The 16,066-nt window shown below is 40.9% G+C and overlaps 1 protein-coding gene across 1 annotated transcript in view; it reads left to right on the plus strand.

Annotated features, from left to right (window-relative positions):
• LOC137286965 (acetyl-CoA acetyltransferase, cytosolic-like) overlaps positions 1 to 16,066 on the plus strand; it is a 56,064-nt gene that overhangs the window by 28,928 nt on the left and 11,070 nt on the right. The window contains exons 7-8 of the mRNA XM_067819023.1: positions 1,046 to 1,200; positions 11,161 to 11,271. Coding sequence (XP_067675124.1) covers positions 1,046 to 1,200; positions 11,161 to 11,271 — 266 coding nt within the window. The remainder of the gene's footprint in view (positions 1 to 1,045; positions 1,201 to 11,160; positions 11,272 to 16,066) is intronic.

The raw sequence follows: 16,066 nt of genomic DNA on the forward strand, positions 1-16,066 counted from the left end.
TAGATATGTTATGTTGAAGAGATGTGTTTTTCACTATTTTCAAACAGACTGACAATTATTTTGACAATTTACGGTCATTTTTATTTTGGTGGCAGCTAGATTATATAGTAGATTCCAATCTCATCTGCACATAGTCCTGGAAAATATGGTTAATTTTGGAACAAAAGGGAGACAAGTCTGTTGGAAATTGATTTCAAAATTGCCCATTCAGTCCAGTAACGGTAGTTACACAAGTGCAATCTGTAGAATTATTGATGATATGTTTGATTTGTTGCTCATGTCCATGAGACAATCATACAATATAGTACTGTTGATTATTTATTGAACTCACTTAACGTAACCAGGAAATCTGTCAAAATGGTATGTCCTGCACACAAACCAGCAAACCCACAGATATCCCCCTTCTTTACCTCGGTTTGATTTGTCTTTTTATCCTCATCCTATTGTTGCATTTCCATCAACGTTTTGTGAAATCGGTGTATCGGCGTACCAGAGTCAAAAAGGACAAAAATGTGAATATAAACACAAGTCAGTCGTTTACATTTTTTCACCAATAATTTTAGTACCAAGTATGTTAATACATATGCATTAATACACATGTATTATTATGCTCAGTTTCAGAACACACACATTATACAAAGTAAACAAATACATGCACAAAGATATACTGTGAAACTATTTCCGATACTCCTCTGTCAGTTAACCCAGTTGTCATCTTCTTGGGGTGGAGGTCCCATCATCCATTAAGACCACTTTTTGTAGACGATTGTGTTGAAGTGCAGAATGTTCACATAGACACCAAGTAGTTATGGTGGTGATCATCATGACTGATACAGCTCTTCACATATGTCAATATAACATATGTTGAATTTGACCACTTTCTCAAAGGCAGTGTGTATTTATAAATGTTAGTTGACCCCTTTCTACAGAACTTTTTCCTGGTCCCCCAAATCTGGTTTATCTACCTTCACATATTAATGCATATATTAGTGATGACCACTATTATAGGTATTCCTACTGATTATTGCTGCTGGTTGTATTTCAGGTATCAATGATGGAGCTGCAGCACTTGTCCTTATGAGTGATGTGGAGGCCAAGGCCAGACATGCTCCTGTGATGGCCAAGATTGTGTCCTGGGCACAGGCTGGTGTAGACCCTGCAATCATGGGGACTGGACCGATTCCAGCTACACAGAAAGCAGTAAGTGAATCTGACCTATGAGAAAACCCTTTGCTTCAGATTTATCATATCCTGATACCTTTATAAGCAGTCCCACATCATTTAGAGTGTCTGGAATAGTCCATTGTTTTGTATCAGATATTCAAACTGACTATACCCGATTTATATCCTTGAAGAATGTTTACATATGAAGGAATGACATTATGTGATTTAGATGTCAATAAGACTTGTGTGTACAAGGACTGATATACGTGATTTAGATGTCAATAAGGCTTGTGTGTACAAGGACTGATATACGTGATTTAGATGTCAATAAGGCTTGTGTGTACAAGGACTGATATACGTGATTTAGATGTCAATAAGGTTTGTGTGTACAAGGACTGATATACGTTATTTAGATGTCAATAAGGCTTGTGTGTACAAGGACTGATATACGTGATTTAGATGTCAATAAGGCATGTGTGTACAAGGACTGATATACGTGATTTAGATGTCAATAAGGCTAGTGTGTACAATGACTGATTAAATGATTTAGATGTCAATAAGGTTTGTGTGTACAATGACCGATATACATGAACCAGGTGATACTTATTATGTATTCATGGTGCGATCTGGGGACTTCCTGTTAGAATTACTGAATATATTTTCACTGACTGTGTGTTTGGCATTAAAGAACATTTGAACATAAAGAAAATAATATCTGATTTTTCCTTATCCTGACTCAAGCTTAATTGCTTATCTCCTCTTCCTTTGCGAAGGTAGTGGAACATCTGAAATCCCTTGAAGTTCCCTGCTAAGAGAAGTGGACATAAAATTCACACTCACCCATGTATTAGCTCGCTGTCTATGCACATGGTCAGCTGATCAGCCATGATACTCTCTCCCTATCGCCCGACGAGTGCGTCTGGAGGCACCCGGGGCCCAGTATACAGCAATTAGTCTTTCATTCTTTTGGTTTTTGTAGCTAAATTTGTGTTGTATCCGGTTTTTGACTCATATATATATATATATATATAGATATATACAGACATCGCGGATGTTGACTCGGGCATCGTAGACAACTCTTCAACACAGTCGTCAATGCATGCACCACATGCATTTGATGCATGTGCCTTCATGCAACAATTCACAACGCGGATGATGAATCTTATGGAGCAATTTTGAAAGAAGAAAGATGACTGCACTCGTCAATGATGTTGACTGTGAATAAGCGAGAGCATTCATCTAGACCTGCACTCACGCCTGATGATAAAGAAGAGGTGCATGCACGCACGCACTCCAGAAGATCCAGGTCCCAGTCATCGGGTTGCAGTAAAGAGAAGGATACACCCACGCCGACTGAGTGCACTCTCAAGAGTAGTTATACTTGGATGAGTGATGTCATGCGCTCGCGTGAGTGCACTCATGGATGGACTTATCAACGGAGAAGGTCTCCTTCAGTCTCCCCTATTCATAGAAGACGCCATATGCAGTTATCCTCCCTTTCTGACTTGGACTCACACAGTCGGGATCGTCGGCGATCTATGAATTCGTCTTACTCGAGGTAGAACGAAATTAGACATCATCATCATTTGTCACCGGAAGAAGCCCTATTTTCGGACTCAGAAGTCACATCATGGATCACAGATGACTTAGACCGTGTTTTACTGTCTAAGGATTCCAATGAATTCAACACATATAAAATGAAGAATGATGACATCGATACATTAACATTCCCACCGATAGCTCCTTTATCTACGATCCTTGAGACTTTGTCTACAGCAATTAGGTCAGCAACCAAGTTTCAACAGCTACATGCGCTGCCTTTTAACTCACGTCGTTTCCTTCTTCATCACATAGAGCCGTTCATCAGAGCACCTGATGTAGATGGAGGTTATAAAGTTATCAACTCAGGTCGCAGCAGATTTTACAAAGTAGGAGACAAGAGACTGGCACAACTTGACACTACTACGAGGTGAACCTTCTTTGGATTAACTCGATGTAGAGCCATCAACGAGACTCTCGTCACAAAATTCGTCAATCCTGCCAATGAGGAAGAGAAGATGATGCTGTCTGTGCTTATTACACAGAGGAAGGATCAACAGTTATGTCGAAACATCTAGCCTCTACTACTGCGGGTATTCTCCTTCAGAGACAGGGGCTCCTGTCTGCTGCATCATGGAATGAGAACTTCACAAAGTCTTTGTATCAAGCCCCATGGTCTGCACCTACTGTGTTTGACGGATGGATTGAAGAGGTAGCAAGATCAGTTACTCAAGATTCAAGGGTATTCAAAGATAAAATCCATCAACACTTTGACTGCTGTCATTAAACAGACAAATCAGCATTACACTAGCAAGTCCAAGTTCTCCAGGGTTCACAGAACAAGAAATTCAACGATCGAGGGGAGAAATTGTCTTCTTCCTTTCGTCGCCCCCATGGAGGAAATAAACACTCTCAGACGTCAGGAAGATTGTCTACGGGCGGTGGAGGGAATAAACGCTGAAGATCGAAACGACTGGAGTCTTCCACCCCCAGCTGTTCCCGTACAACTAACCGTCTCAAGTGGGTGGACGTCTTCAACTCTGCTGGCAAAATTTGGGAATCCTCAATGACAACTATGTCATGAATATTCTACGAGACGGCTACAAGATTACACTACCACTCACAAAGCAACTCCCATCATCTAAGCAGACAACCAAATAGACAAGTTGACCAATGCTATATCAACACTGTTGCAGAAGGGAGCAGTAGAAGTAATACAGCCACAGAATCTAACGCCCGGCTTTTACTCTCCAATCTTCTTAGTACCGAAGAAGAATTCTAGAGAGAAGTTCTGACTCATTTACAACATGGAGGAATTCAACAAAAAGTTTCTACGGAAGACAGAACATTTCAAGATGTTACATCTTCCTCAACTAAAACTCCTCATCAGACCAGCAGACTATCTAGCCAGCATACATCTACAAGATACGTATCTGCATATCCCGATTCATTGAGAATCCAGGAAATATCTGCACTTCCTTTTCAAAGGCCAGCATTACCAATGGACAGTCCTACCGTTTGGAATATCTTCGGCCCCATGGCTATTTACACAGGTAACCAAACCCACTGTCAATTATCTACACCTCAGGAGGCTACGCAGTGCTTTTTAACTGGATGACGGCATACAAGTGCATCAACAGAAAAGTCAACTCAGACTACAATCAGACTTCACGATCAGGCTACTAACACAATTGGGTTGGTTAGTAGATCACCTAATGTCGGAACTGGAACCTCAACAAGATATCAAATTACTTGGGATTTGTTTCATCACTACATTGAATCAGATTGTAGTTCCAGAGGACTGGTGGGTCAAGATTCAAGAAATGATAATGCAAGCTCTACTCTCTCCGTTTACACTTCGACAATAGCAGTGTCTAGTGGGTCTCCTCACGTCAGTGCAAGATATGACCAGAAGAGGAAGACTGCAGTTGGGTCCCTTACAATGATTCTTGAATCTTCATCTCAATAACAAAGGACAGATTTCGCTCCCAGACAGCCTGAAGCCTTTTCTGATGTGGTGGACTCGCCGATCGAATGTCTGCACAGGAACCTATCTGTTACAGCTGGTATTCAATAACCACCTCTATGTAGCCGCATCTCTATAAGGATAGGAAAGCTCATCCAGGAAACAAGATAGCAGCAGGAATCTGGAACGAAGAGGAACAGGCTCTTCACCAGCAGGAAGTGAAAGCAGTCATTGATGCCATCCACCACTGGTTGACAGCATTGAGAGACAAGTTATTAATGATCCACACAGACAACTCATCAGTAGCTTTTTACATAAACAAGCAAGGGTCAACGAGATCACTCTCAGCATTCCATGGGAAGGACTAAAGGCGTACGCGTTTCCCCCTCCATTACTGTTACCAAAAGTCATCGAGAAAATCAGACAAACGAAGAGATTACAACTGATTTTGGACGCGCCCTACTGGCCAATGAGAGATTGGTTTCCAACACTTACAGAATAGCTAGGACATCCAACACTATAATTACCAAAGTGGAAGAATCTTCTAATCCACCTCCACACAAAGCAAATGCACGGACAACCATCGGTATTTCCCCTTCACGGATGGACCATATTAAGACTTGTTTGAAACACAGAGGATATTCAAGCGCCTATTTATCCCTATATCTACTGAGACACCCACATAAGTATCCGACAGCACTTTCTCAGTGTGGATTAGAACTGTTATACTTAGAGCGTATAAAGCAGCAGGATTAGACCCGCCGTTAGCTCCTGACCCACATGAATTAAGAGCCCTAGCCTCTACACTAGCACTACATGGAAATTGCTCACTAGATACTATTATGGAAGGCTGTTTTTGGAAGTCAAACACGATGTTTGCTAACCATTACCTGGGAGACATAGCCACGGAGGACATCAAGTCAAGTCAAAGGAGTTTATTTGTAAGGAGGCTTAGGACCCATTTACAAGATATACCATATATATAGTTGACAAGAGTATACAGGTGAAGACCAGAGTGTTTCTAAATACATGTTTCTTTTTATATATGCGTGGTAAATATAATACTGTACATGTTTCATTATATTCTCCTGAGATGTACATAAGAGACTTACAAATTTATGGATAGAGGGAAATTTCCAAAAGTGTTCCGGAAGAAAACTTATGCGGATTTCATTGTACAAGTGGCATATAAGTGTGAAATAATACTCATCCTCTACAGTGGTGTAACAAATGGGACATAGACGTAAATCCAGTTTGACTGATTGCCACCTACCTTCGTTTTAACGTAATGGCAAGACATTGAATCTGAATTTGATGTAAGTAGAGCGCACCTTTTTTTCTGATATGATATGCAGGTATCTTTCTGGTTCAAATATGAATTTACATTCTCTGTACATCACATATCTAGAGCTGTTATTCAAAGTAGAAGTCTAGCTTTGAGAAAATTAATTTATCAGCACATTTTTAAACAACTGCACAAATGAAAATTCATTACCAACAGTTTGGCTAATCCAGATATACCCAAAGCCATGAGAAAACAGTATATTTTACGAACAATACCCAACTCTTTTTTCCAATGTCATCAAAATATCTTAACATGTTATACGCTTTCCTGAGCAGTCTACAATCGCTCATTCTGACCAATTTTAACCAATAGCATAAATGCCTTATGTAAGCATTTATATATGTTGGATAGCAACCACATTCACCATATACAAAAGCATTGGGAGTTTGTTGTCCTACCTCTTAAAAATAATTTGCAGGCAAGAAGGTGTACCCTCTCCAATAATTTACTCCCCAAACCTCACAGCCATATAATAATACGGCATTACCTGACAATCAAAGATTTTAAAATATGTCTTTGGGTCAATCACTCCAATCTTGTTTAGTTTGACCGTGATTTCTATCAATGCTCTTTAACCCCGGCTTGCTAGGTCTGAGATGCATTTAGTCATTTAAGTTACTTGAAACCCAGACACCTAAATATTTGTAACTATTTACAGTGGCAATTTGGCTTGCTTTATAAAACCATTTATCCTTATTTGAAAGAATGTTCCCTTTTCTGAGCACAATAATTTGTGCTTTCTCAAGATTAACAGTTAACCCCCAATTGTCTGAAAAAATTTGAAGAATATTTAATTGATTTTGAAGGCCGATAATTGATTCGGATACAACATTGACATCATCTGCAAATAAAAGTAGAAACAGTTCATATAAATCAGGAAATAATTGCTTGCCATGTTTGCCACATTCGTTTACAACGTTTGACAGTTCACCAATGAATAATGAAAATAATAAAGGACTTAGGATGCATCCTTGGCGCACTCCATTTGGGCAATTAAATAAGTTTGTAGTGACTGAAGAATGGCATTTGACGCAATCTTGTACAGACCTGTAGATTGCTTTGAGTGCTGACAGCATTTTCCCCCTAGCCCATTCTGTTTAAGGCAAAGCCAAAGTGTATTTCTTTTCACATAATCACACGCCTTTCTGAAGTCAATGAAAGCGACATAAAGCTGTTTTCGTTTTTTCATAAAAGCATTTTTCGACAATAGAATATAGAGTGAATGTGTGATCTGTGGTTGAATAACCAGATCGGAAGCCCGCCTGTGTTTCTGGAACTTTGTCTTTTAGCTCAGTCCAGACTTTCAGTCTATTCTTGAGCACACTAGTGTAGATTTTGCTCACGACGGTTGACAACTTTGGGTTATTGGTTGCTTGCTTTAATGCATCAGCTTTATTGCGTTCATACGAGAGCTTGTGCACCTATAGACACCCTTATATGAATTCCTCTGCTTGCAATAGTTACGTCGGTTTTCCTCAGATTTATTTCTTTGGAATCGACGCAAGGCTTTGTGAGTGTAGTACTTGTTACTTTTACAATACCTATCAAAAAAAAACATTAAAAGTATTCTGTGTGTTATGTTTTGTCATGCAGACCGCTGCACCAAGTACTGTTTTTACAAACAAATCAAGGGCTTGGTCAACATCTGTAACGACTAATCTTGTTGCTTCAACAAAAGAGTCTGCAGCCTGTTTTATATTGTCGGTGCACCACATCTGACTTAGTATGGTTCCATACAGTTCTGTCGGAGCAGTTTATGTCAGTGTTATAATTATTTTTATTATTTACTAGCTGGTGGCTTTGCTCATAGGACCTGTGAAGGTCCCGGGGTAGAATAGGCCTTCAGCAACCCATGGTGACTATGCTTGTCATAAGAGGCGACTAATGGGATCGGGTGGTCAGACTAGCTGACTTGGTTGACACATGTCTTCGGTTCTCAATTGCGCAGATCGATGCTCATGTTGTTGCTCACTGGATTGTCTGGTCCAGACTCAATTATTTACAGACCGTCGCCATATAGCTGGAATATTGATAAGTGTGACGTAAAACTAAACTCACTCTGTCACTCACTTTGCTCATGGACTTTGAGTTTTGCCGTTAATGGCATGTGATCTGAATATACACTGGACTTGAAATGGAACGATTCAATCAGTTCAAACGCATCAACATTGGTAATGCAATAATCAATTACCGATGAGCCCTGGCTAGATATATATATGTAAACTCACCAGCTTTATCTCCTTGCACACGACCATTCAGAATATAGAACTTGTACGTATAACACAGTTCTATTAGCATTCTACCAAATCTATTGTTAAAATTATCAAGAGGTACTGCCTCTTCGTCAGGGAACACATCCCCCAGAATGTTCAGTTGTGGTTCAGGTGGTTCATTGCCTGTCCCAACACTGGAGTTCAAGTCACCAGTGATAACTATATGACAGTCGGAGAATGATATCCAGGTTTTCTGAAAACCACTGGTCAAGTAGTTCTATGCTTGTTGGTTTCTCCCCACATGATGTGTAGTATGTTGACCCCTCAGGTGTTATGTAGAGACCTATCATAATAACATGTTTTTCACTTTGCAATATCTGTTTAGAAATACGGAGGGCAATTAGATTATCGATATCCAGCATAAGTACAGTGCAGAATTTGGATATGCTGTTATGTATGAAAGCAGATACACCTCCCGACAATCTCCCATGTCTGGCAGTTTTTAATGCCTTTGCTATATATTGTGTATAGTCAGATAATTCAGGGACAACAATGATACTGTCTCTAAACGTCTCATACAGAAAAATTATTTGAAACCTAATGAAGTAGGAAATGAAATCTGTATCCTCAGATTTAGAGCCAATACCTTTGATGTTCCTTGAAAGAATCTGTAAAAAATGTGTTAGTGAGTAGTCATCTGATATGCTGTTGGGGTAGGATGCTTAGGGCCTTAGCCACACCCCTATTCCTTCAGGAGTCCCAGTAGATGGAGTCTGTGCTTCAGCCTCTCGACTGCTGCCATGTATGGGTTCAGACTCTTGTCTTGTAGCCCATAACCTTGGCCATGCAGCCGTTTTTCTGCGGACCGGGACACTGTTCTGGTGCGTGTGGTTTCCCTTTATGTTTATCGATCTTGTGATCAGTTTACCATTTTTGTAGAAGGCAATCAAATCATGACTTCACTTGTCAGTGATAATTGATCTCTGATTTTGTGTAAGGTCATTGGATATATCAATATTGTTGCTTTTAAAATATTGACGTTTGCTAAGGACATGAATCTTATCCTCAGTGCTTGCAAATTTAGTGATAACAGGTCAGCAGTCGCTGAGCTCTTCTGCCGTATACGTAGGGATCTCACTATATCCTTTTACAGCCATGCCTTGTCTGGTACACTGTTGTTGAGAAGAGTTATTTCTGCAGTCTTTGTGGGAGCTTTCTACTTGCTCTGTAACACCATGGAATAGCATGTTGTCCGTACGGCTGAATATTTTGAGCCTTTCTATTGTTTTTGATTGCTCGGCTTCAAGCTTATCGACATGTTCTCGCAAGGTGTCAATATTGCTATACATGATCTCCTGATCATGTTTTATTGTGGTCCTATCCTTACAGATATTGTCAACAGTGCTGTCTAGAGAAGAGCACTCCCTATGCACGTCTGATCCTTAACAATTTCTATTTCTCGCATCAAATGATGAACGATAGTCTCAGACCTCAGAAAGTATTGAGGATTTAAGCTTGCTCAGGTCTTTCGTAGTAATATTACAAGGATTTAGTTCACTGGAATGAATGATCTTCATTTGCATGATTGTAGTATATGAGCAAAACCCCTGTCCCATGAGGTCAGTAGCCGGGCACCCAGCTCGTCTCGCTTCAGTGAGCACACTGTGACAAGTGTTGTAATTGTAAACACACTTGTTTTCATGCGGCAAAAGATCTTCCAAGTGCATAATAGCATTTGTAATTGCATCTTTGTTGCATATCAGGAGTGAGGCAAGATACAGATGCAGTGTGAAGAGCACCGAACACACAATAATGCGATAAGGCATATCAGAGCTGTTATACCTGCCTTGTACACCTCAGGGAGCATTCATAGTACACGCCACTAGCATTCATCAGTTTGGGCCACTTGTCGTTGCTCAGCAACTAACAATTCCCTGATTTATCATGTGACTTGTGGAAGCCAGACGCTCTGTGGAGTATATTGGTGGAAAGTCTATGCGCACGTCTTGAACAGACTAGCATGAGTGATTAGGACCTTGTATTCATTATGAAGATATTTGAACATGAAGAAAGGTCGCAACCAGTCTCGATTGCTATATCTTGACATTTAGTTGCCTCAGAAACTAGCAGGATGCTAGCTACTTTTGGTGTCATCACGTGCCAGTCAACAAAGCCTTCAATGGAAGACAAGATTTTGGATGTGATTCCCCCCAAAATCTGAAATGAATATGAGAAGACTAGGACTGAATTATCGCCGTTACAAGTTCCCGTAAGGGGGGAAATTATTGGATGTAATTTGGAACAGACAGCAGAATCCAGCGTGGTCTGACCCACCACCACCATCAGATTCTGTAAGCAATTAAGCATGAGTCAGGATAAGGAAAAAACATGTAATTTTCTGAATAAAATTGATATTTTATAATTATCCTGACTCATGGCGAAAGCCCTTCCAGCCGCCCCTCACAGACACGCTGAATTATTGTATTCTCGTGTCAGGCGATTATAGGAGAGAGTGAACTATCATGGCCAATCAGCTGACCATGTGCATAGGAAGGGAGGTAATACATGGTTGAGTGTGAATTTTACGTCTGCTTATTTTAGAAGGGTACTTCAAGGGATTTCAGGTGTTCCACTACCTTCACCAGGAAGAGGAGATAAGCAATTAAGCATGAGTCAGGATAAGTGTAAAATATCAATTTTGTTCAGAAAATTACATTTATGACTACAGGGTCATTATCATGTAAATTTTGTTTGACCTTAATATAAGGTGGAGGTCACTGAAGATCATATTTTGAAACATAGTTCAAATGTATGTAAAACACAATGCTGAGGAATAGGGTTTAACAATATAATTACGCATATATGGCAACATGCATGCACAGAACTGGATTGCTAACCAAGCCTTGCATCCATGTTTCTGTGTGCTGTTACAGTTGGAGAAGGCTGGTTGGAGCATCAATGACGTAGACTTGATGGAGCTGAATGAAGCATTTGCTGCCCAGTCAGCAGCTGTCATCAAAGACCTGGGATGTGATCCATCAAAGGTGAGATCAGCACAGTAACATTGTACACTGACCAATGGAAGTTCGTGCATGGGGGCTGAATGTCCAGGTGAGTTATTGTGTATGCCTGTCTGTCTGGCCTGTGGCATGGCTTTACATTGTCAGCCAACATCTTCTCTCCTCCAATGACTAAACTGATGATGACACTTGTGCTAATTCCAGTGGTACAGTTCGTTTTGTTTTGTTATTTAGAACTAAAGAATACCAGGCAGGTATCTTTTGTGAATGTCCAAAGAGTACTGAACAAATAAAGTCTGTGGATTTCATTAGCTGTACTATGAATTCATCCTTCAGTTACAACTGTCTCCATGATGGAGGTAAACAGAGCATCTGCCTGTCAGCGCAAGGTCAAGGGATGAATCAATGGAGCATTGCATTGTAACTTTAGTGAGCATGCTGTGTCAGAATGGAGTGTTGATGACAGACTGCATCATGGTATCTCACTCAGTAGGCATGTGTGTCTATTTGAGCAGAATAATCTTGTGTTAGACAATAAACCTTATTAAACGTCCATACCCACAAACCCAGTGAAATCACATGCAATACTAAAATCATTACATTTTGAACTGAACATTTGTTTATCTTTGCAGTGACATGTCCAAACGTATCCACTGCATTCATGTACAATTTTGAACATAGTTCATTGAAGTTCCTCTACATCTAATTGTGTGCTTTGTTTAATATACATGGCATTTTTAAATATGTTAATACAGAGTAATCCAGTACCCCAGCATCTCATCCAAGAGTGTTACTGAAACAGAATCAATATTTCATGTGGCATTAGTCAACTGTAACATGTTCAAAATTTATGGTGAGGTGTTGCTGAGTTATAATTGGGAATATAATACAGCCAGTCCAGATATGGTCCACATATGGAGACATGTGGAATTCTGGGCACTGTGTGTCTGTCGCTTCTTGTAAGAACCAGCTGACCAATATCAGGTGGTGTTAATGCTTGCTCATACTGGTCAGCTGTTTACCTTGCCCAAGCCCATATATTTACAAACCATTGTAATATAGATGGAATGTTACTAAAGATGTTTAACATTCCCACAGCATAATACAATAACTGGATGTGTGCACAAGGATTGCTTAGCATCTCTAGCTTTGAGAAGTCGTTGAACCAGAATGTAACTGTAACTTGTTGATCCTATTGTGAAAAGATCATTGTCAACATCCATCTTGCAGTTTGGTATGTTTGATGCCTCAAATTAAGCATCCCAGGAGTGGTGTAGTAGTATAGGTAATGAGAGTTCTGGACCACTTTTCAAAAAACCCCTCTAAAAAGCCTCATTTACTAAATGAGGCTTTGATGGGACCATTAGCTCTTGCTATTATTGCCCCTACTACAAAACCACGCCATCACGTTTACCGTGACTTGGCAGGCGGTAACACTGTGCCGTGCGGCACGATCAATAATTCTTCTCTTACAAAACCCCTACCCGGCCCATCCCTCAAGTAGTACAAGTTAGGTTCGTCGGCTTTCATATCCACTTTATCTATGTTGTAAGTTTTGACCGACCATATAGGATCGGTGGCTCGCTTACGGCTATGTTATGTTTATATCGATGAAACAGTTTAACGTGAACCGCCTACGATCTCTTTGGTGTTCATAATAAAGGCTTGCTGGGCTTTTTGTATCCCCTGTTCTATGTACTTTTTTTTCTCGTCCTCGCTGATAGCAGACTTACGAGATTTGGACCGAATATCTTGTTTCATTCCGTTATATTTTGTGAGTTCAGAGAGGATTGAACGAAACTCCTCTTCTGAGATCTTACTGTCAGAGAGTGCCGTGGAAATACGCTCACTCACTGTGTTGAGCTTTGCTTCAGCCAGAACCCTGATCTCGTCGTGTTTCAATGCCTTACGATGCAGTCTGCGTGATACTAACTTAAGCGCCAACCCTACCAACCCTGTCACCCCAGCTGTTATTTCAAAACCTAGCACTATAGGTGCAGCCACGATGGTAGCCAACAACCCAACGCCTGCTGCCCCTAGTCCCATGCTGGTTGCAATAAGGGTAGTGTCAGCCCCGTCCACGATATTGAAAGCTCTATTATACTTTTTATATAGTGCTTTCCGCGTGTCACGGTCTTGTTCTAGTTGACGTTTCACATCACATAACTGCCTCAAGCGGAATCCATCTACGGTTTCCAGCGTCTTCGCTACTTCCTCTACGACTGGGTACAGACCCATCCTATAATGTATATTTTGAAAAATATTTTAATTGGGTTTCAGTTAATATTTCACGAATGAATTTGAAGCCTACAAGGGATAGATTGTAACTAATGCTAAGAGGTGAGAGGTCAATAGACTTTTCTGTTGTAATAAAAACCCCAGGGAGGCTTATTAAGCGGTTTATAGGACCCGTGGTATCCCGTTGTATAACAATACGGCAATATTGACCTACGTGTTCGTCAAACCAGTGTACTACCACCCCGGGTAAAATTTGTTGTCCTTTCGAGGAGTTTTCATTGTCAAAATACATAAAGAAGACTTCTATGATGATTGTGAAGGAGTAGGATGTTCTATCAAGAACACTCTGGATATAAAGATTACTGTTAAATGTTAATTTATGATCTGTTGTTCTAGTACTTAACAAAATTTTTTCTTCCCTAAAATCTATTATAGCTACTTTAGCCAAGTTATTCTCCGTAATGAAATCCCCGGGCCAGATACCGTTATTCCTAATCTTAGAGATGTACCCCCATGTTTCGTCTTTTAATGTGATATAAGGTGAGGCGATTGTTAAGTTGAGCAGCCATTTGGGTTCTTTTAAATCTGATAACGACACCCGTCTGTACACGTTGTTTTTGAAGTGCAGGATGTATAATTCATCTTCCTCACCAGGCTCATCGAACCCCTCAGTATCTCCTAGGTCGTTAAGAGTAGTGTTGGGATGATAATTGGTCATTGTTATAATATTATGGTATAATTTCCAACTGGGTTTTTGGTACTAGTATAGGGAGGAACTTCATACCAATAAAGTGTATGTTGTTAGGTAGGAAGATCTTAGTTAGTGATATTTTGTTTTCCACGGTCACGTTGACACCCTGCAGACTGGTGTTGGAGCCGACACCAACCCGCACGTAAACGTGGCAAACTTGATCCTTGTGTCGTCTTTCCCACCCTAGTTTGACCCCTTTCACGATCTCGACGTCATCCCCCGATGGTTCCCCTAGGTAGACTTTGATGGCCAGTGTTACGTTTGATGGTATACCATCTAATAATTTGTCCACGCCTTCGAATTCAGACACCAACTGCAATTTCACGTTTTGTATGTTCGGTTTACTCGATAGCATGTGGAGTGGTGAATTGTTGATTTGGCTGATGACTACGCTACGTCTCTGAGTTGGAACGTAAGCCACGAGCAGGGTTCCATTGTTCACGACTTTGTTTAGGTAGTGGTCTTTGTTATCAGTGAACACGTAGGGGGAGAAGAGGTCAATATTAAGAAACCAGGTTTCGTAATCGGGTAACAACACCCACTTGTCATCTTCGGTGAAGACGAGCCTATATGGCCGGTTTTTGACGACGGTAGTGCGCTCAACATCGTCCAAGTCGAACAGTTTACCCCCGAACGATGGGTATATTCTCCAGTTGTCATCACCGGTGTTGACGAGGGCGTACTTAGTGTTGACTGTTGCTCCTGTGGTATCTATCATATCACTTAGGGTTCCACCGGAGGAGACTTCAACGCGTTTGTAAATGTTGTTTTTCAGTTGCAAGGCATACGATTTACCATCTACTCCGGGAGCGTCGAAACCGCGTGTGTCTCTGAGGTCGGAGATCCCGATATTGACACATTTTTTCACTCCGGGCCCTTGTGCGCTGGTCATGTTACGTGAAGCGTTAAGCTGAGGTATCCTATATTTACAGGATTATGATTTATATCTAACACCGATATTGTCAGCTCAGGTATGTTGCCCTGGGTTAATCTCTTATACTGCCGTGGTGAAAATGACTCGGTTCTACCGTCGTTGAATTTCTCAGTTTTCACCGGCACTGCTCTCAATATAGTGGAAGGGTGACCTCCTTGAATGTTATACGTTGTGCTCACCTGACCGAGATGAATGTATAGCTCTCGGTACGGTACTAGTTCGGGTAACTTCGTGCCTGTGACGGTTGTTGTTGGTTTTATCTCGTCAGGAGACATACCGAGTATCCTCGCTAATGGTCGGCCGAGCCTCAAGGAGGTTCTTCCGTTGTTGATTAACACCACTGTGCCGTTTGAGTCGTTCATCTTGAGTTCGGCTCCCAGGGGTTTGAAGACCTCGTCGTTTAGAGAGCACACGCTGTAGTAACCGTCAGTTATCTGACTGCGAGTTCCACTGACGAACAGCTTATTGTTGCTGATATTAATGTTAGTCCATTGTGGTAGGTAGGTGATATCGCAGAGTGCGACTTCGAGTTGACCTGACGTGTTATCGATCGCGTGCGTCAGTTGAACGGCCTCACCGCTCGTTATTCCTGGAAGTGTTATGTACATATTATAATATATAAATTATATAATATAATATGGATTTAGCACACTTGAAAATCGTGGTGAATGCAGATGGTACGGGGTTTAAAACAACCTTTATTGATATCTTTGAAAAGTATGTCGTGTCCGTTAATAACGCGCAGGCGGTGGTAAACTGGAATCAAAACCCAATGCAGTTTTGGCAGAACCAACTCAACTTTGCTGTGTGGTGTGCGACGACAGGGTCGGGTGTGACACCAGACTACGGTATAGACGAACTGAGTAAGTCGGTTATTTTGTTTCATATTTATTATC

Source organism: Haliotis asinina, chromosome 6, assembly GCF_037392515.1.
Source record: "Haliotis asinina isolate JCU_RB_2024 chromosome 6, JCU_Hal_asi_v2, whole genome shotgun sequence".
Classification (NCBI taxonomy): domain Eukaryota; kingdom Metazoa; phylum Mollusca; class Gastropoda; order Lepetellida; family Haliotidae; genus Haliotis; species Haliotis asinina.